The sequence below is a fragment of the Pelmatolapia mariae genome, linkage group LG14 (assembly GCF_036321145.2).
Source record: "Pelmatolapia mariae isolate MD_Pm_ZW linkage group LG14, Pm_UMD_F_2, whole genome shotgun sequence".
NCBI lineage: Eukaryota > Metazoa > Chordata > Actinopteri > Cichliformes > Cichlidae > Pelmatolapia > Pelmatolapia mariae.
Window position 1 is genome coordinate 40,746,619 of NC_086239.1, and position 21,459 is coordinate 40,768,077.

Genomic DNA, 21,459 nt, shown 5'->3' on the forward strand with positions numbered 1-21,459 from the left:
CTCCTCATCCTCACTGAAAACAACATATTTCCTTTTCAGCTTGCCAGGCTAGCATTTTGTTGACAAAAGGTTTCTTATCAATCGATTCTTGTCTTCCCTCTCTTGCTGGATACCTTCAACAGTTATCGGTTTCACTTCTACAACAAGGTTGGAATATCTCCCAGTCTGTTGAACCATTGTTTTAAAGGGTACCAGGACGATCTTCATACCTGTATTGTCCATGAAGTGAGTCACGGACCATGGTGCTTTTTGCTCCCAGGTATCCAAAAACTGTGATTTTCTGTTAGCACCAATGTGTCCTTAGTTTCACTTGAGTGTATTATGTGTTGTGAACTCATGCTTGTGTAGTAAGCTCCAGTACAGGAGAGCTTGTTGGTGGAACTTTGACAGCTTTGTGGGCACTTTGAGAATATCATGGTAGAGAAAGTCAATACCTCCTAATTTCTGTGTCTGACAAAAGAGCTCAACAATCTTAGTTTAAGGCTCCGTTCATAACCACAAAATCTAAACTCCTCTACACTCTTAACCCTATCAGCTCATCTCCTGTAGAGACATTTATTATTTTTCTAAATGAAATTCAAATTCACGCTGAATTTGAGTCATTCTGTCACAAACTCATCTCGGATAATAAACTCTTCCAAACACTGTCGTGTTCCTTTGAAGCCATGAATTTAAAGTGGATGTTAGCCGCTCTCTGTGGACCCAGGCGAAGGATTACATTTGGGCTCTGAACACGCCCCCCGGGCCCAGGACGAGCGGCCCTTAGAGTCCGGGCCCTCTGGGTCCACAGCCTCAGTGTTAAGTGACTGACAGTTAGTATCCACAGACACAATGTCTCCACAAATACTCAGTCCATCTGCAGAGACACACAAAACAGCAGGAAGCCTCAGTTTGTGGGTGTACTCATTAATCATGATACTTTATTAATCCTTAAGGAAATTATGTTGGTTACAGTTGCTCCAAGACAGTAACAGGCTAAACTAAACAATACAACATGTTACAGATTTTTCAAATTTAAGAAAAAAAATAGCACTAATATACACAAATCACTCAATTATAAATATCAAGAATATTATGGATGGATGCTGCCCTCGTTTCTGCTCACTAGACTTGATCTGATCTCTTTATTGTCACTGTATAACAAAAGTACCTCTGTGTGACACGGAGTAGAAGTGAGAAACCCAAATGTAAAAACATGGAGCCGTGGGGAGTGTGAAACATGGAGAACAGGCTTCTTTAATCAAACACAAACACAGCGACTAACAGCTCACAGTGGAACACACACACACGTATGTCAGGTATCAGACAGAAACAGGAGAAACATCACTGCCTCTAAAATAAGCACACTGACAGGTCAGCTATGACGTGCTCTACAGAACATCAGCAGCTCGTTTCACTGAGCTCTAAAGATGCACTTTACTCGTCTACATTCGCTCAGAGCCTCACGGCTAACAGCCCGGCCTGCTGACACTCATCATTTCCAGTGTTTCCTTCATTTAACGTGACACACCGACCCTCTGAGGACGGGAAATGTTGAGCTCTGCCTCCCAGAAATGACCCTCGGGCCCTCAGCTGCTTTCCTCTGAAACAAAAGAAGCTCCACGTGCTGCAGGAGGAGGTGGACGGCCAATCACGGACACCTGTGGCCACGTCGGCATTCTTCACCTAACCCTAATGACGCGCTTAGACCAGGGGTGTCCAACTCCAGGCCACGAGGGCCGGCTTCCTGCAGGTTTTAGATCTCACCCTGTTTCAGCTCACCTGAATCAGATGATTAGTTCATTACCCGGCCTCTGGAGAACTTCAGGACATGTTGAGGAGGTCATTTAGCCATTTGAATCAGCTGTTGGATCAAGGACACATCTAAAACCTGCAGGACACCGGCCCTCGAGGCCTGGAGTTCGACACCTGTGACTTAGACCATTTCCTTCATCAAAGACAAGCAGCAGACGGCTCCACCCGTCCATCCACCTCAGCGTCCTGCCAGCCACGACTGCATCACCCAGCTTTGCTCACAGCATAATCACTGTGGCCACCGGAGGGCGCTGCATCAGGTTTGGGAAAACACCTGGTTCAAGGTAAAAGTACTGCATTAGGGGAGGAGATGGTCATTTCTGGCAGACAGAGTTTTTGGTTCCTGCTAGCGCCACCTCGCAGCTGTAGTTAGCCTGGGGGTGGTGTTGCAGGAAACACGATGGAGTCGTTAAAACAGTGAGGAAACCACCGGTGGACGACCACGCTGTGTTCGTCTTCAGCTCCGAGTGGCCGCCGCGCCGTTCGACCTGAGGCGGCCATCTTTGTAGTTCAGGCGTCGGTGGGGGACTCGTCGTCGTCGTCTCCGTAGACCACGCCCTTCAGGTAGGCCCGTTTGAATTCCTCAAACACCATGTCGTCTGATTCACTGCAGCACAGACACAGTGGGAAGGTCAACAGCAATCTTCGCTTCCTGTCTCAGCAGTTTAAGTCACTTCCTGTTCTTGATAAACAAGAAAAAACTGAAAGACGTGTATGTTTACACACACGATGTGTTTGCCGTAAACAGTCACATGACCACACGGAGGCGCTGGGGCTCAATCCTGAGAACTTGCGATTGGTCGATGACCAGCTTTACCACCTAAACCACAGCCGCCCGATGAAGGTTGTAAAAACTAAAGTGTGAGACTTCAGTCTATCAGCGGTGTCAAACATAAGGCTCGGAGGCCACAATGGGATCGGCAAAGCCTCCGATCTCGCCCGCTGGGCAAACGTGAAGGAGGGCAGGAATTTTGGAATTTTAACTGTGTTTTCATTTCAAAATCCGTCCGCTGTTCACACCGAGGTGATGACAGAACACGACAGCATAATATTTTACAGTCACAGGACGAGCGAATCTTCTACATGTTGACAGATTTCTTTGATCTGCTGCGTTTCGTTGTCGTGTGGAAAAAGGAGACGTCTGTTTTATATTATTTATGCCTCTCAGGGATTAAAAGTGGGATTAAGCTTTACAGGGACAGCAGGGGTGCTTTGCTGGTCCGGCCCTCCATGTAAGATGAGCTTGACCTTCCTGCTCCACGTGAGCTACGTCTGCTGTTCTGCTCCTTCTAAATTTAACCAGTCAGATTCGAGCCCCTCCCGCCCTTGTAAGACAGAGAATGGGCCTGGGAAGCCCCAACCTTTCCCTATGATGTCCGTCACACAGAGGAAGACTTCACTGTGTGGGACAGGAAGTGATGTCGTTTACTGTCACACTTACCTGTCCTTGGCTGCAGGTCAGTCAGCATCAAGAAAAGAGAAACAGGTGAAATATGAACAATTCAATTATCTTTTTTATATGGTGCCAAATCACAACAGCTGGCTTCATACTGTCAGGTAGACCCTACAGTAATACACCTGAAGGGTCACACTGGGAACTCACAAGAGTGTGCACCTGAGAGTGTGTGTTTACGTGTGTGTGTGTGTTCACATGTGTGTGTTAAACTCTATTAATCGGTGCTAATCTGGATGTTAATCTGTGTGACGCAGCTTCTTGTTTATATCATAAACTGCTGTCAGCAATACACAAGAAGCAGCTTAAAACATACATGTACACACACACACACACACACACACACTCACACAGCTGGACCAGCTTATGAGCCGGTTTACATGAGAATATGTTCTGTGTGTGTGTGTGTACGTGTGAGTGTGTGTGTATGTGTGTGACTGTGTGTGTGTGTGTGTGTGTGTGTACGTGTGAGTGTGTGTGTATGTGTGTGACTGTGTGTGTGTGTGTGTGTGTGTGTGTGTGTGTGTGTGTTGTGGAAGCTGAAAGAAATCTGTACCTGGTTCAGGTTTGGGATGCATGAGCCTGAATGGAACCTCCAGAGACACCTCACTGTAAAGCAGAAACACAGTTGTGAGTCCAGATGTTTTACACACACACACACACACACACACACACACACACACACACACACACACACACACACACACACAGTGTGTCTGAGCGTGACCCTACCTGGACCCCACCGTCCTGTCAATGAAGGGCAGCAGAGAGAGAACAGACACAAAGCGTCAGATTGCTTCGGAGGTTAATTTTCCCTCTGATATGACTGTCAGGCGCAGCGTGCGGGCACGACCTCGGCTGAGAGAGCGCTCCTATTGGTCAGTGACACTTCAGGATCTCTGATTTGAAAAGATGGAGTTTCATGACCCTGGCACATGATAGAGGTATGTGGTTGATGTCGAGGTCAGCTGACCCAGGAGGCTGTCACAGCCCCACATAGCAAAATTGGTATGGCCCAGATCTGGATGACAAACCACTTATCATGCCAGGAGTCAGACAGCAGTGCCGGCTGGACACCAGATCTGTGCCGGACCCGTCTGCTGTCTGGGGCCAAGCTGTTGTTGACGTTGAAGCTGTTTTTGTTATTCTGTGTCATCAGTCGCTCGTATTCAGAATGTGCTCAAACCACTGCCTCGTCACACCTGAGCTGCTGTAAGTGAGGTCAAGCAGAGGGCCTGTCACGACCTTTGACCCCTACCAGACACCTGAACATGCACACACTGTTAACAGCAGGAAGTGTGAGACTCACCCTGAGGCGACCATCCTCAGCACGACCTTATAGGAGACCAGAATCCCCTGAACCTCCTTCAGGACCTCCTGCTTCACACTGAGACACAGACAGCTCTCATCAGCTGAAGGAAAACTTTCTGAAAGTCATGCAACGCTCTTTCGCTAAGCTCAGGAAACTCAGGTGCTCTCAGCATTGTGTTCTAGCACGCTATGTCATGTGACTGTAGGGAGGTCACGCATATGTGTTCCATGACACACCTGCCAATCACGTGGTTAAAGAACAGGTTCACAGCTCTGTCAGGGGTCACAGACGTCTGAAAGCACGAGTAAGATTTCAGGTTTGTCAGCACAAACTGAGAGTCAGGAACCGTTTGCAGCACAGAGCTTCAGATCATCCAGAGTCCCCGTGGGGTTTCTAACCCAGCAGCTAGAAACAGGTCAGAGATCTGAGACATTAGGAGGGAGACGTCTGAATCATCGAATCAAATAATCGTCTCACTAACGTTTGGGAAGCTTCTGGTTCCACCTCTAAGAAGAAAGTTAAACTGTGGAAGCTTCATGACCTGACAGAACAAAAGGAGACCTCGACTCTGACACTTGGATGAGTCCGTTTCTATCATATTTCTAATTTCAGTGCTTGAGTTTCTGGAAAACATAGTTCAGTCTCCTGGAGGCTTCCAGTCGTCAGAGGTCATCGAGCCGTGATTTAACTGAGGCTCCATCACCTTGATGGCCTGACCGGCCTTCAGGCTCACCTGATGGAGTTTCCGGAGATCTCGTGAGAATGCAGCTGGTCTGAACACTGGAGTGTATTTTGCCCAGAATGCTCTGATGACAGATCTGTCTCACCTGCCAGGTTAAATCCTGTGAACCTGTCCTTTAAAGAGCAGCCGTGTTTCCTGTCTAACACCTTCATTAAAACCTCAGTGTGTCTCTGACATGCTCGATGAAGCCAGGTTGGTGTCCTCGTGTTTAAGTCGTCCATCCAAAGCGAGTCCTCTGCGGTCTTTGTTGTATGCCAGCAGAGGGTGCAGGGTGTACTCCTTCTTCAGACTGGTGCCAGAAGGCACAGAGTCACTGTAACCAAAAACATAACATGATTAGAAACGTCTCTGTCAAACCCAGCATGGTTCAAACTAACCCAGCTGACAGTGTAAGGTCACTAAGAGTATCTTTGGACCGAGATGTATCAGGTACGACACGGGCACATCTGTTTTTAAACAGATCAATGCAAAAATTAAATGTACAGGAAACATCTTCCTTTTGAAAAAAGAAAAAATGTTCTGTCTGATCAAACTGAGACCATGAACACAACTCCTGCTTTAAGTTCCCTCAGAAAAGATTCAAAAATAAATATACTTCTGTTACATCCTTAACTCACCTGGTCTCCTCTTTGGCCACAGACTTGACGTACTTATCGTTGGAGTAAAGGATGACGTGGGTCACCTGCTCGACTAAGCACAGAAACTCAAAGTAAGCCAGCGTGCTGCTGCAGGCAGGGAACACACCTGTCTGCTGTCAGCTGTAGAGGCCTGCAGGTGAGGCAGCGTGTCACCGCCACAGACACCTTTCCTCTTGTTTACAAGGAGCAGCTTTTCTGGTTAAACATCTCCTCAGGTCACAACTTTAAGGCTTCCGTAGGAGCCTGTGTGGTTTCAGTTTGGCCAATCGTGTCTGAGCAGGCTTTGGTTGCATGGCTTTTTAAATTTATGCTGGTGGAAGGAAGTGTTATCAGCTGATGTCTCCAGTCAACCCGATGCCACTGCAAAGTGCGTATTAGACACGCCGTCCACTGTGTCCATTTCACCCTTTGCCCCTCCAAAGAGTGAAATGTGCAAGCGTGCAGTAAGCTGCAGTACCAGCAGGGGGAGACATTTTATTTCAAGTCATTATGTATTGAAATAAATAAGCCAACAAAATAATGACGGGAAAGACATGATTAACATGTTTACATGTAAATACGTATTAGCTGCCTAGCTTAAATGTTTCTGGAGAGTAAGAACTCTGGAATGGACTTCATACAGTTTTTGCTCACTACAGACTTCTTGGCTTTAAATCAATGGTCTCCCCTGATGGTGATGCAACTTCTGCATGCTTGTACATTTCACGCTTTCCTTTATAAAAGGAAAAACTGAAGAAATGATGCTTGGTGGCAGAGACACGCTGCGCTACGTCACCTTTAAGTACTCTGAAGCCAAACTGATGTCACCTGACAAGCTGATGTCTTTGATGTTCCTGCTGGACGAGTTGGTGATTTCAACATTGGCTTTAAGCGGCTCGCCGTGGTAAAAAGTCTGCAGACAGGTAAGCAGACAGGTGAAGTGCTTTCATGAGTACATCTGTGAGAGCCCCCCAGCTTTCAGAACCTGGTGGTTCTGGTGTCTGACTCAGGACCTGACTGAAGCTCTGACCTCTTTGGGCAGGCTCAGTTTCACGTGCAGGGGTTTCTCGGACATCAGGAACTCGAAGGTTGTCTCTGCGCTGGGAAGCAGTTTGCTGTCCTCTGGACTGAACTGGATCTTACGGATGGTGAGACGGACAGAACTCCTGCAGAGAGGACGGAGGAACACGTGAAAGGCTGTCCATCGAGTCCGCAGACTGAGATCCACTCTGGGCGACTCACTGTTTGTCGATCTTCTCGTCCTGGTTCTCACCACAGAAAGCTTTCACCTCAAACTCCACCGCACATTTCTGTCCAGCACACAGAAACACACAGTTTGCACATTTACAGCTCATATCAGTCATCGGGCGAATTGGCTGATTTCAGAGGACTGCGTGAAAACGCAGAGAGAGGGAAGCTGATGTGAAACATCAGTGTGTGGACTCTGAGACTTTGTGGTGCCGAAGCAATGTACAGATGAAGAACATGAAAGGCTGAGTGTAGTGATGGCATTACCTTCCCCACGTCGGACAGTCCGGGCTGCAGAGCGATGGAGCAGGGCAGGTTGTCTGGAAACTGAAGCACAGAGTCGTTTCACAAACGTTAGACTGTCACGCTCGTCCTGCACGGTACCCGAATCGGTACGTCTCATTCTAACCTCTTCAAAAATAAACACAGGAATAGTAACTAATCAAGACAATCTATACGATTAGAAGAGTGAAGCCCACCCCTTCCTCTGTAACTGCGCCACAGACACGCTGGTGACTACAGAACAACGACCTCGCCCGTGTTCAGATTTCAGTCAGTTTCTCGGAGGTTCTCATACAGCTACAGAGAACCCTTCTCTGTATTTCTGAAAATTTCTTCCCTAAAATGTTCGATTGTCTTTCTGAACGGTTAATGATCATTAATTTCTAACCTCTCAGAGAACTCTACTCTTTTCTGCTCAAATGTGGACATCCATCCATCCATCCATCCATCCATCCTATTCTGCTGGAGCCTATCCCAGCTGTCTTAGGGCGAGAGGCAGGTTACACCCTGGACAGGTCGCCAGTCTGTCGCAGGGCTAACACACAGAGAGAGACAACCATTCGTACCTATCTGCAATTTAGAGTTTCCAGTGAACCTGACCTGCATGTCTTTGGACTGTGGGAGGAAGCCATAGAGAACCCTCGCACACACGGGGACAACATGCAAACTCCACACAGAAAGACCCTGGCCTGATGGTTGAGTCAAGCTCAGGACCTTCTTGCTGTGAGGCAACAGTGCTAACCACCGTGACACATTTCTAGTGTGGGTTTTTTGTTGTTCTGACTGGTGCTCTAATGTGTTTATTCATTCTGTAATCAGGTTTTCCTTTTCTACCTTGAGGATTTTGGATGACGATTTAGGCCAGATCTGCACTGGGTACAAAACCTAACACAACAAAAAGGACTCTATTCCAGACATGACAAATGTGGCCTTTCTGTTTTCCATCCTTGAACCTGATGGAGGGATTAAACCTCTTCCTCTGATCTTTCCAGATGTTTCAAGCTGTTCCTCACCTCGAAGAAAAAGGGGAAGGCGTTGTTTCCAAGCTTTCGCAGCAGCTTCTGCTGGATCTTGGTGTGGGTGAGCTTCTCTTTGTCCTGCAGCTCGGGGTAAACCTGCCGGGTCACCAGGAAGAGGTCCCTCCTGAAGGCCACGCCCATCACATCCATGTCCTGACGGCCGTAGCGAAATGTGCATGACAGCATCACGTACACTAACAGACACCGAGAAACAGCAATGAAGCCGCACATCCAAGAACGTGCTGCACCAGGAGAATCTGGCTCCATCAAACCTAAATCAGTGTGAATAGAAGCTGGAGAAACGTCTGTCAGAAGCTGCTTATTGTTCTCTGAGATCTTTTGTGTCGCACCCACCCCACACTGCAGAGAAATGTTCATCTGCACAGAAAGAAGCTTTCATTCAGTGAAATATGTTTTACACAGGAACCACAGTCATAAGCCCTGTGGAGCTCCTCCAGTAAAGCTGGATTTGAGCTTCTCCACACTGACGGGCTGAAGGAGGGAGTCCCACAGCGCCTCCTCCGGGTTCTGCCTCATGTTACTGCACACATTTAAACACACTGACCTTTCTTTCCTTTGAGCTGCACTGGGTCAATCACAATCACGCCATCTGTAGGAAACAGGAAGTGATCGAATCACAACACATTCCTGACTGTTTTAAAGGTTTGTCACTGTCCTCCTACTGGGCATGAGCAGAAATGATCAACTACTTCCTGCTCTGCTACCATCCACATATCCATGGCTAGTTTACAATTAGCAGGTAACCCAGTGAGTCCTGTTTTTCAGTCTGATCACTGCGGTGTATGGATCCCACAGCACAGGCCTCAACATTCATCAGGAGCGCTGTGTGGTGGAAAAGCTCTGTTTAAAGAGTCGGTCCTGGGTCTTTGACCCAGTTTGGAGTGAATTATGGTTTGTGACTCAGATTTCATATTCTAGCTCTGTATTAGTCACTCTTTATTTCTGTATTTCATAGTGCTCTGAACTTTTCATTATTCACATTTCTAGTTCTGTGTTTCTTGTTCATGTTTGGTGTCTTCATTTCCGGTCTGTCCCCGTCTTGTACCTGTATCTCTCTCCTTCTCTGGTCTGTCTTTGTGGCTCTTTACTGTCGTAGTCCTGTCTCTGTGTTCTGCTCATTTGTCTCCACAGTCTGTCATGTCTCCATGTCTTTCTTCCCCAGTCTCTGTGGGGTCCCAGACTCGACAGAGTTTATGCTTTTTTCTCTCACAGGGCTCAGCACATGCAGAGATGTCATGAAGACATAGGCCTGCATCGGTCAGTCCTCCATCTTTAAACATTTTCATGAAACATTTTTCAAACAGCAGTAAAAGCAGAGCGAGAGCAGGTAGTTAGCATCGGGACTCACCGACTGGATCCACAAAGTCGCAGTGATCCACAAAGTCCCTCTTGGCCATGTAGACGGTCACCTGAAAACACACGAGGGTCACGTAAGAATGACTGCAGGATCAAGAGCAAACACCTCCTCGTGCCACACCTCCTGCAGCACAGGTGCCCCTACTAAACCTGTCCTGCAGAAGATGTGTGGATGGGTACGTCTTTCTGTGGGAATAAGTCAGTGACTTGGAGGACACTCAGAGTCTGCAGGAGCTCCACATTCACTCTAAGCAGGGTGGACCATCACATGCTTGCAGAGGCAGAAATGACAGCACAGCTCTGAGTAGAGGTTTTTATTTGTGCTTTTAGTTTCCCACACACCGGGAGCAGGAGGCGCATCGGTTCGGTTCATCGCTGGAGTTAATGTTTTTGAACCTTTTCCCATTCTGAGGTCAGAAATGAAAAAAACTGAATGTTTACCCGCAGGCAAAGCAGACATTAATATTACGGTTACTCTGTCACATGTCAGTTCAATTTGGATTTCAGCACAATGAGATGCCATCGGAACCCAGAGTGTCCGGATTAATTCAATTCAATTCAATTTTATTTATACAGCGCCAAATCACAACAAAAGTCGCCTCAAGGCGCTTTATACTGTACAGTAGATACAGAGAAAAGCCCAACAATCATATGACCCCCTATGAGCAAGCACTTTGGCGACAGTGGGAAGGAAAAACTCCCTTTTAACAGGAAGAAACCTCCAGCAGAACCAGGCTCAGGGAGGGCGGGGCCATCTGCTGTGATTGGTTGGAGTGAGAGAAGGAAGACAGGATAAAGACATGCTGTGGAAGAGAGACAGAGGTTAATAACAGATATGATTCAATGCAGAGAGCTCTGTTAACACATAGTGAGTGAGAAAGGTGACTGGAAAGGAAAAACTCAATGCATCATGGGAATCCCCGGCAGCCTACGTCTATTGCAGCATAACTAAGGGAGGATTCAGGTTCACCTGGTCCAGCCCTAACTATATGCTTTAGCAAAAAGGAAAGTTTGAAGCCTAATCTTAAAAGTAGAGATAGTGTCTGTCTCCTGAATCCAAACTGGAAGCTGGTTCCACAGAAGAGGGGCCTGAAAACTGAAGGCTCTGCCTCCCATTCTACTTTTAAATACTCTAGGAACAACAAGTAAGCCTGCAGTGTGAGAGCCAAGTGCTCTAATAGGGTGATATGGTACTACAAGGTCATTAAGATAAGATGGGGCCTGATTATTTAAGACCTTGTAAGTGAGGAGCAGGATTTTGAATTCTGGATTTAACAGGAAGCCAATGAAGGGAAGCCAAAACAGGAGAAATCTGCTCTCTCTTTCTAGTCCCTGTCAGGACTCTTGCTGCAGCATTTTGGATTAACTGAAGGCTTTTCAGGGAGTTTTTAGGACTTCCTGATAATAATGAATTACAGTAGTCCAGCCTGGAAGTAATAAATGCATGAACTAGTTTTTCAGCGTCAATCTGAGACAGGATATTTCTAATTTTAGAGATGTTGCACAAATGGAAGAAAGCAGTCTTACATATTTGTTTAATATGTGCGTTGAAGGACATGTCCTGGTCAAAAATGACTCCAAGGTTCCTCACAGTGTTACTGGAGGCCAAGGTAATGCCATCCAGAGTAAGAATCTGCTTAGATACCATATTTCTAAGATTTTCAGGGCCGAGTACAATAACCTCAGTTTGATCTGAATTAAGAAGCAGAAAGTTAGCGGCCATCCAGGTCTTTATGTCTTTAAGACATTCCTGCAGTTTAACTCATTGGTGTGTGTTACCTGGCTTCATGGATAGATAGAGCTGGGTGTCATCAGCATAGCAGTGTAAATGTATGCTATGTCTTCTAATGATGCTGCCTAAGGGAAGCATGTATAATGTAAACAGAATTGGTCCTAGCACTGAACCCTGTGGAACTCCATAATTAACCTCAGTGTGTGAAGAGGACTCTCCATCTACATGAACAAACTGGAGTCTATTAGATAGATATGATACAAACCACTGCAGTGCAGTACCTGTAATACCTACAGCATGTTCTAATCGCTCTAATAGGATATTATGGTCGACAGTATCGAACGCTGCACTGAGGTCTAGCAGGACAAGCACAGAGATGAGTCCACTGTCAGAGGCCATAAGAAGATCATTTGTAACCTTCACTAAAGCTGTTTCTGTGCTGTGATGAGCTCTGAAACCTGACTGAAACTCTTCAAATAAGCCATTCCTCTGCAGATGATCTGTTAGCTGTTTGACAACTACTCTTTCAAGGATGTTTGATATGAAAGGAAGGTTGGAGATTGGCCTATAATTAGCTAAGACTGCTGGGTCTAGAGATGCTTTTTAAGTAAGGGTTTAACTACAGCCAGCTTGAAGGCCTGTGGTACATAGCTGACTATTAGAGATAGGTTGATCATATTTAAGATTGAAGCATTAATTAATGGCAGGACTTCTTTGAGCAGTTTTGTAGGAATGGGGTCTAAAAGACATGTTGATGGTTTGGAGGAAGTAATTATTGAAGTTAAAAAGAGTCTAAATGAATATCAATGGTACTGAAAGTAGCTGTAGATAATATTACATCTGTGGGATGATTATTGGTCATTTTTTCTCTAATGATTAAAATGTTATTTGTGAAGAAGTTCATGAAGTCATTACTAGTTAACGTTAAAGGGATTGTTGGAAAGGCTGTCAGTCTCCCCACCGCAGGGAAAAGGGTTACACCACCTGAGTCTGGGTGCAGTTTCCCCCTCCAGGGGCAAGGGTACCTAGACTCGGGGCTTAGAGTACGCTTGGGGAGTGTGATTGTGTGTACAGCGTCTCTCTATGTCTGTCTCCACGTTGGGTGAGTGTTGAGCAATTGTATATGAGAGCATGAGGGTGGGAATAGATGTTTGTATCTGTGTGTGCCTGTATGTCTGTGTCTATATGTCAGGTTGGGTATCAGACGCCACCTCTCTGAGGACATCTCAGGCCCTCCAAGGTTTGGAGGCCCATCTCCCCCCACCACTTCCTCTGCCGGTGGCGGACGCCCTCAGACATCGGTGCGTTGGTGGTTCTCTGTCTCCGGGGGTGGGCGCCCAGGTACCCACCGGCTCACTCCTTGGCGGCTGCTTATTGGGGCCTGGAGCCTGGGGCTCGCTCGGGCCACTTTGGGGATGGGGTGCCCTCGGCCTCACGGCCCGGGGCTCGGCCACTCAGGCACAGCTGGCTGCCGGCGGAGCTCACGGGCACGTCACTGCAACCCCCCCTGGCTTCTGCTCCGCGGCTGCTGAGTGACCCCTCATCTGGGACTCTCCTCAGCTCTTTCTGGGATAGTGGCGCGGCTGCCCCTCTGTTGGTCTTCCTTGGTCTCTTGTGTTCTGGGGGCCTCTGGATGTCTGGAGTCTTGATCTCCTCCATACCTGCTTCATGCCCTGGAGGTCGGGGCAGTGGCCCCCCACACCCTCTAGCAGATCATTACATGAAGGAACCTTTTAAAAACAAGCGCGTTCATGCTCACAGGTGTACACACGGGTGATCACACACACAAATTACACCCTTTTTGGCTCCTACCTCAAAGCACACTGTGCGCTGTCGATCTCACGTGCTGCACAATAATGTTTAATATTTAGTATTTACTGTCATATTCTCATATATCATTGTGATCTTGTTTATTACTCTCGTTTTCTTCTGCTTGCTTTCTTTTTTCTTTCTCAACAGGTGATCCAGGTGATCGATATATGTATTTTTTGTCTGCTTATTCTGTTGGTTTTTGTTTTTTGCCCTTTTTCCCCGTCCCTCTTCTCAGGTTTTTTTCTTTCCCTCTTTCTTTCTCCACATTCTCTCCTCCAGTCAAGTCTGTCCCGTATTCAGCAAGTGAAAATAAAATAAACAATAAAAAGTTGAATCAAATGGACCATTACGGCAAGGCTGGGATGGTCCATTTGGTAAAGTAAATCCGTTGGGCATCTTTCTTCGCCTTTAGACAATAATTCTGATGGCAAAAGAACCAAACGGGACAGGTTAAAAAAAAAAAAAAAAAAAAAAAAAAAGGAAAGGCTGTCAGCTGTGTGGGGGAGCCCCCTTGTGGTGAGAGAGCACAGTTGCACTACTGAGCACATGTTCCAGTGATCAGAGTTGGAGCTAACGCATAGCAAGAGCCACCTGGCAGACTGACTCAGCAGGGGATGTCTACACACGGTGTGAGTCGTGTGCGTCGCTAAAGAACTGTGAGTAGACGTGGAGCCCTGCCTGGAAAGGACAGTTTTAGTCTTTTATGCCAGTTAGACATTTAGTAGATGTAGAAGTGCAATGTGTTTTGACCTGTTCGCTATGTGGCTAGTTCATGCTACTAATGCTACTTGTTATGCTACATGCTTGCTAGCTGTAAGCTAAAGCCATTTGGTGTTTTGTGCTATATTGTTGTTGGTTGTATTGGCAATCAATGTCATGTACTGTAAGGGTTTGGGAGTAGTGTATGAAACTTGTGCATGTAAATGTTCATATAGGAATTCCCATTTGTAGTGCTGGTTAAATTTGAAGAAAGCTAATGAATCATAATTCATGACTTAGATGTTTATTACATTCAGTATTCTGTATATGTTCTGTTCACAGACCACACCACACCCCTCACCACTTTGTAAGCCTGCGGTTGCATTACTGTGTTGCTGTACTGTGCTGTTAAGCTAAGGAATCACAGTAAAGACGGTATAACCTCTATCTGTGCGTCCTGTGTGTTCTGACCGACACCCCAAGGTGAACACCACCGCTATTCAGCCAACGCCTATACAGTCCTGGGTTCAACCCAAATTAACAGGGATGGTTGGCTCAACAGTGCTCTGACTGTTTGTCAGCCTGGCTACAGTGCTGAAGAGAAACCTGGGGTTGTTCTTATTTTCTTCAATCAGTGATGAATAGTAAGATGTTCTGGCTTTGCGGAGGGCTTTCTTATAAAGCAACAAACTATTTCTCCAGGCTAAATGATGAACGTCTTAATTTGTGGCACGCCATTTCCTCTCCAGCTTACGAGTTATCTGCTTTAGGCTACGTGTTTGAGAATTATACCACGGAGTCAGGGACTTCTGATTTGAGACGTTAGTTTTCACAGGAGCTACAGTATCCAGAGTCGTACGTAGTGAGGAGGTAAAATTATTAACAAGATAATCAACCTCTGATGGGGTAGCGTTCAGATAGCTGCTCTGCTCTGTGTTGGTACAGGGCATTGAAGATGATAACAGTGGGTGGATTATATTCTAGATCTTGTTTTAACATATGGCATAGAAACTGAACATTTAACAGTGTTTCCTGAAAACCCTCTCCTGTCTGATCATTTCCTGATAACATTTACATTTACAATAATTGATTACACAGCAGTGGAGAGTAGACTTTATCACAGTAGATGTCTTTCTGAAAGCGCTGTAAGTTTAAGAGTGTGATTAAAGTGGTGGGTGGGTTCTTTTACATTTTGAGAGAAGCCAATTGAGTCTAATAACAGATTAAATGCCACGTTGAGGCTGTCATTTTTAGCATCTACATGGATGTTAAAATCAGCCACAATAATTATTTTATCTGAGCTGAGCACTAAATCAGATAAAAAGTCTGAGAAATCAGAGAGAAACTCTGTGTAAGGCCCAGGTGGACGATAGATGATAACAAGTAAGACTGGTTTCTGAGTTTTACAGCTGGGGTGGACAAGGCTAAGCATCAGGCTTTCAAATGAGTTAAAAGTCTGTCTGGGTCTTTGGTTGATTAATGATCCTGTTGCACACAGAGCGGTGGAGGAAGATCAGGGACCAGAACTTTATGGATGCCTTAAATGGTGTCCTGAGTACAAATCAGCATCCTTTCAGTGCTGATGTTCCCATTAGGGGAAAACTTTAGACTCTCCAAAAGGAACTTTGATATGATCTCTGCTCTGGGTTATTAAACCACATCTTCTCCATGACTTATGATGTCGATGTTGAACTATCTTCAGAACTTACCGACTTGTCACGGGACACCTTTTTAAAGACGACGTGCTTGGGACTCATGCTGAGTGTTGGATCTTGACCTGCAGCATAGAGACATTCACATATCAAACGTTCATCATCTCAAAGTTAAATCACACACAGCCCTCACACCCAAACATCCACTCGTGCATCTATGGATGATTACAGCATCCCAGTAATATGACCAACTGAGAACACAGGCAGCAGATCTAACGCAGTTTTCTTTAACATTGTACAAACATGAAATAAACTCAGACTAATAATAATAATAATAATAATAATAATAATAATAATAACTTTATTTATAAAGCGCTTTCAAACAAAGTGCTGTACAACTATTTAAAACTAAAAAGATAAGTAAAATAAAAGCGATACATAACAATACAGGTAAAAGACACAATACAAGTTAAAAACAGTAAAAATTTAAAAACTAAAAGCGATAGAATTAAGACATGTAAGATAGGGTGAACAAATGTGTCTTCAGCTACATAAAGATGTAAAAGGTCGGAGAGGTATGTAGGTGCCAATCCATTTAAAGCCTTGTAGGTGAGCAGCAGGACCTTAAAATCTGCTCGAACCTGACAAGGTAGCCAATGCAGCGAGTTCAGTACAGGGCTAATGTGCTCAAATTTCCCAGTCCTTGTTAAAATGCGAGCAGCTGCATTTTGCACCATCTGTAGACCTCTAAAACTTTTCTTTGGTAGCCCAGAAAGAAGAGCATTACAATAATCAATACGTGAAGACACAAATGCATGGATAAGAACCTCTGCAGTGTCGCTTGACAAAACTTGTCTGATTCTGGCAATGTTCCTCAAATGATAAAAGGCGGTCTTTGTTATCTCTTTTACATGAGATTCGAAAGAGAGCACCATGTCGAACCACACGCCCAAGTTTTTTACCTTGTCCCTGCAATTTATGACACTGTCTTCAATTCTCAAGATGAAATTTTGGGACAAGTGCTGAAATTTGTGTGGCCCAATGACCATCAACTCTGTTTTATCAGTATTTAGGAGCAAGAAATTATCCGATAACCAGCCCTTAATTGCAGATAGACAAGATTCTAGTTTAGAAACTTCAGCACAATTTCCAATGGTTAAAGGAACATAAAGCTGCAGGTCATCAGCGTAACAATGAAAGGTTACATTAAAAGAACGTAAAAGAACACCAAGAGGCAGCAGGTACATAGAAAACAGCAACGGTCCAAGTACAGAGCCTTGAGGGACCCCGTGCCTCACTGGACAGGTCTCGGAGAGATCATTTTTAAAACTAACAGTCTGAGACCTCCCAGACAGGTAAGATCTCAGGAATCCAGATGATGAACAGGCATTTGGACAAAGAAGACCAGACAGATGTTTCCGTCTGGTGGATGGAGGACTCCAGCTGTGGTTTCTAATGTTTCGGTGGGTGATGGTCTGGGCTGTACTCGGGTCAGTTATGGAGCCGTGCGGCTGCAGGCTGTGCTCAGTGAGGTTTCTTCATTGTCTGGAGTCACAGACGCCATCCAGACAGAGCACATTCTCCTAAAGCTGCAGATGTGCCTCAGCATTAATGACGACGTCACAGATGTGCCAGCTACCCCTGCATCTGCTCGGAGGAGGTGGGGGAGTTTCTGGATCTTCATGTGGATGCAGTGATGTGCTCCACTCATGTTCATGTTCCGTGTTCCATCCACCAACACCAACCAACAACCACTAACATCAACCAACATCCACCAAGATAAAACAACATCTACCAACATCCACCAACATCAACCAACAACCACCAACCATCCACCAATATCAACCAACATTAACCACCAACCATCCACCAATATCAACCAACATCTACCAACACCTACCAACATCCACCAACATTAACCACCAACCATCCACCAATATCAACCAACATCTACCAACACCTACCAACACCTACCAACATCCACCAATATCAACCAACACCTACCAACATCCACCAATATCAACCAACATCTACCAACACCTACCAACATTAACCAACACCCACCAAAATCAACCAACATCTACCAACATCCACCAACTTCAACCAACACCCACCAACATCAACCAGCATCTACCAACACCCACCAGCACCAACCAACATCCACCAACAACCACCAACATCCACCAACTTCAACCAACACCTACCAACACCCACCAGCACCGACCAACATCCACCAACAACCACCAACACCAACCAACACCCACCAACGCCCTCCAACATCCACCAGCACCAACCAACATCCACCAGCACCAACCAACATCCACCAACACCCACCAACATCAACCAAGATAAAACAACATCTACCAACATCCACCAACATCAACCAACAACCACCAACCATCCACCAATATCAACCAACATCTACCAACACCTACCAACATCCACCAACATTAACCACCAACCATCCACCAATATCAGCCAACATCTACCAACACCTACCAACATCCACCAATATCAACCAACATCTACCAACACCTACCAACATCCACCAACATCAATCAACAACCACCAACCATCCACCAATATCAACCAACATCTACCAACACCTACCAACATCCACCAATATCAACCAATATCAACCAACACCTACCAACACCTACCAACATCCACCAACATCAACAAACAACCACCAACCATCCACCAATATCAACCAACATCTACCAACACCTACCAACATTAACCAACAGCCACCAAAATCAACCAACATCTACCAACATCCACCAACTTCAACCAACACCCACCAACATCAACCAGCATCTACCAACACCCACCAGCACCAACCAACATCCACCAACAACCACCAACATCCACCAACTTCAACCAACACCTACCAACACCCACCAGCACCGACCAACATCCACCAACAACCACCAACACCAACCAACACCCACCAACGCCCTCCAACATCCACCAGCACCAATCAACATCCACCAACACCAACCAACATCCACCAACACCCACCAACATCAACCAGCATCTACCAACACCCACCAGCACCAACCAACATCCACCAACAACCACCAACATCCACCAACTTCAACCAACACCTACCAACACCCACCAGCACCGACCAACATCCACCAACAACCACCAACACCAACCAACACCCACCAACGCCCTCCAACATCCACCATCGCCCACCAACACCAACTAACACCTACCAACACCCACCCACATCCACCAACGCCCACCAACATCCACCAACATCCACCAACACCAACCGACATCCACCAACATCCAGCAACGCCCACCCACATCAACCAACGTCCACCAACACCCACCCACATCCACCAACACCAAGCAACATCCACCAATGCCGACAGACACCAGCCAACACTTACTAACACCCACAAACACGCACCCACATCCACCAACACTCACCAATACCCACCAACATCCACCAACGCAAACCAACACCCACCAACATCCACCAACATCCACCAACGCAAACCAACACCTACCAACGCCCACCAACACCCACCTACATCCACCAACGCAAACCAACACCCACCAACATCCACCAACGCCCACCCACATCAACCAACGCCCAACAACACCCACCAAGATCTACCAAAACCCACCAACATCCACCCACATCAACCAATACCCACCAACATCCAGTAGTTCCAACCAACACCCACCCACATCCACCCACATCCACCAACGCCCACCAACACCCACCAACACAAACCAACACCCACCAACATCCACCAACACCCACCCACATCCACCAACGCCCACCAACACCCACCTACATCCACCAACGCAAACCAACGCCCACCAACATCCACCAACGCCCACCCACATCAACCAACGCCCACCAACACCCACCAACTCCCACCCACATCCACCAATACCCACCAACATCCACTAATGCCCACCAACACCCACCCACATCCACCAACACCCACCAACACCCACTAATGCCCATCAACATCCACCCGCATCCACCAATACCCACCAACATCCAGTAATTCCAACCAACACCCACCCACATCCACCAACGCCCACCAACACCCACCAACGCCCACCAACACCCACCAACATCCACCAACGCCCACCAACACCCACCTACATCCACCAACGCCCACCAACACCCACCAACATCCACCAACGCCCACCCACATCAACCAACGCCCACCAACACCCACCCACATCCACCAATACCCACCAACATCCACTAATGCCTACCAACATCCACCAACATCCACCCGCATCCACCAATACCCACCAACATCCAGTAATTCCAACCAACACCCACCCACATCCACCAACGCCCACCAACACCCACCAATACCCACCAACATCCACTAATGCCCACCAACACCCATCCACATCCACCAATATCCCACATCTCTGCAGCCTCCTCCTCTGACTCCACCTCTCCATCCGATCATGAACTGTACGTGAGGGACTCACTGACCTTTACAGTGACAAAAGTTTTTCTCAGATTGTTGAATTGTGTGCTCACATCCTGACACGCAGAGTTGAACCCTCTACATCTCCTCTGAAGCTCTGAGAAGATATTCTCGCCGTTCCACCTCATTTGATGACAGATGATAATCCAGTTTTACTGGGGTTTTTTTTAATCAAACTTAATGCTCCATCATATAAAATCAGGGGATACTACAAAAACAAATGTATGAGTTTTAACTTCTGGTAACTCGTCACCAAGTGTAAAAAGTAATTGATCAGATTTGTTGTTTCACATCAGCTGTGAAGCTGTTTGTGCTTTTAGGTGAAGCTTCACAGAACTAAGGAACATCAGCTGACCTTCAGACTTCCCCAATAAACAAATGAAAACCATCATCAAACACTCATTCACACTGATAACAGATTCATCTTTCACTGAACAGACTGACCTGAAGCTGCAGTGATGAAGACGAGCTGGACAGAAGCTTTGAAGCTGATCAGAACGATCAGCTGTATTTATAATCAGCACACACAGCCTGGTCAGCATGCACGTCATTACAGGGAATAATCCTGCAGGCAGACACACACACACACACACACACACACACACACACACACACACACACACACACACACACACACACACACACACACACACACGTTCACCTTTTCTAGTGGGTTGATGAATTTTCTAAATGTCTGACTGACGGCAACAAAAACATAAAAAACCAAAATAGAAAACAAGAAAAACAGATTTGAATAAAAGTGGAATTAAACAACACCTTTAATCTAAACCCCTGACCTCACCATGAACCTGACCGTTGGAGCTTTGCAGTAAATTTGAACCTTTTAAATTATTTTTCTATCATCTCATATCCTTCATAACTTTTTCAGCTCAGCAGATCTCCGCATCAAACTTCTGGGCTGAAAAACACGTTTAAAGTCTTTTAAAAGATGCAGCCCGGTCGCTTCTACAGCGGCTGCAGGAGTCACAGTCAGAGCACTGAGCCTGCTCTCTGTGAGCAGCTGCGTGATGATCGATCAGAGTGTGAAGAACCTGCAGCAGTTTCATGTCTATTCATACACACACACACACGTATATATATACACATACAGATGTATGAAGACTAAAAGCACATGGGGTCAGATGGTTTTGGTTTGTGTATTGATTGATATTAATATGTCATTAACATGATCAGCAGGATGCGACTCAGCTGAGCCGATAAGTTTCTGTCACTCAGACTCAG

At 46.2% G+C, this 21,459-nt stretch overlaps 1 protein-coding gene across 3 annotated transcripts; it reads right to left on the reverse strand.

Annotated features, from left to right (window-relative positions):
• Positions 1-890: 890 nt before the first annotated feature.
• Positions 891-20,722, reverse strand: LOC134641817 (S-arrestin-like). Of its 3 annotated transcripts, XM_063494416.1 has the most exons (16): positions 20,662-20,722; positions 15,797-15,864; positions 9,837-9,897; positions 9,033-9,077; positions 8,462-8,661; positions 7,434-7,493; positions 7,161-7,228; positions 6,949-7,084; positions 6,747-6,831; positions 5,919-5,991; positions 5,477-5,614; positions 4,557-4,634; positions 3,980-3,994; positions 3,804-3,856; positions 3,236-3,245; positions 891-2,401 (listed from the first exon to the last, which is right to left on the reverse strand). In XM_063494416.1, exons 2-16 carry the CDS (start codon positions 15,842-15,844, stop codon positions 2,305-2,307), a joined length of 1,167 nt encoding a protein of 388 aa, XP_063350486.1. In that variant the 5' UTR covers positions 15,845-15,864; positions 20,662-20,722; the 3' UTR covers positions 891-2,304. The 3 variants fall into 3 exon arrangements, with proteins under 3 accessions (XP_063350486.1, XP_063350487.1, XP_063350488.1); XM_063494417.1 differs by lacking the exon at positions 891-2,401 and having other exon boundaries at positions 3,236-3,257; XM_063494418.1 differs by lacking the exons at positions 891-2,401; positions 3,236-3,245; positions 3,804-3,856; positions 3,980-3,994 and adding an exon at positions 4,027-4,457.
• Between the last annotated feature and the right edge of the window lie 737 nt (positions 20,723-21,459).

Coding starts and splice junctions, on each gene's coding strand:
- LOC134641817 (XM_063494416.1), bottom strand. CDS start 15,844: ATGAGTCCCAAGCACGTCGTCTTTAAAAAGGTGTCCCGTGACAAGTCG. Junction 9,898..15,796: donor AGGTGTCCCGTGACAAGTCG/GTAAGTTCTGAA, acceptor GTGTGTTTTCAG/GTGACCGTCTACATGGCCAA. Junction 7,085..7,160: donor GACGAGAAGATCGACAAACA/GTGAGTCGCCCA, acceptor TCCTCTCTGCAG/GAGTTCTGTCCGTCTCACCA.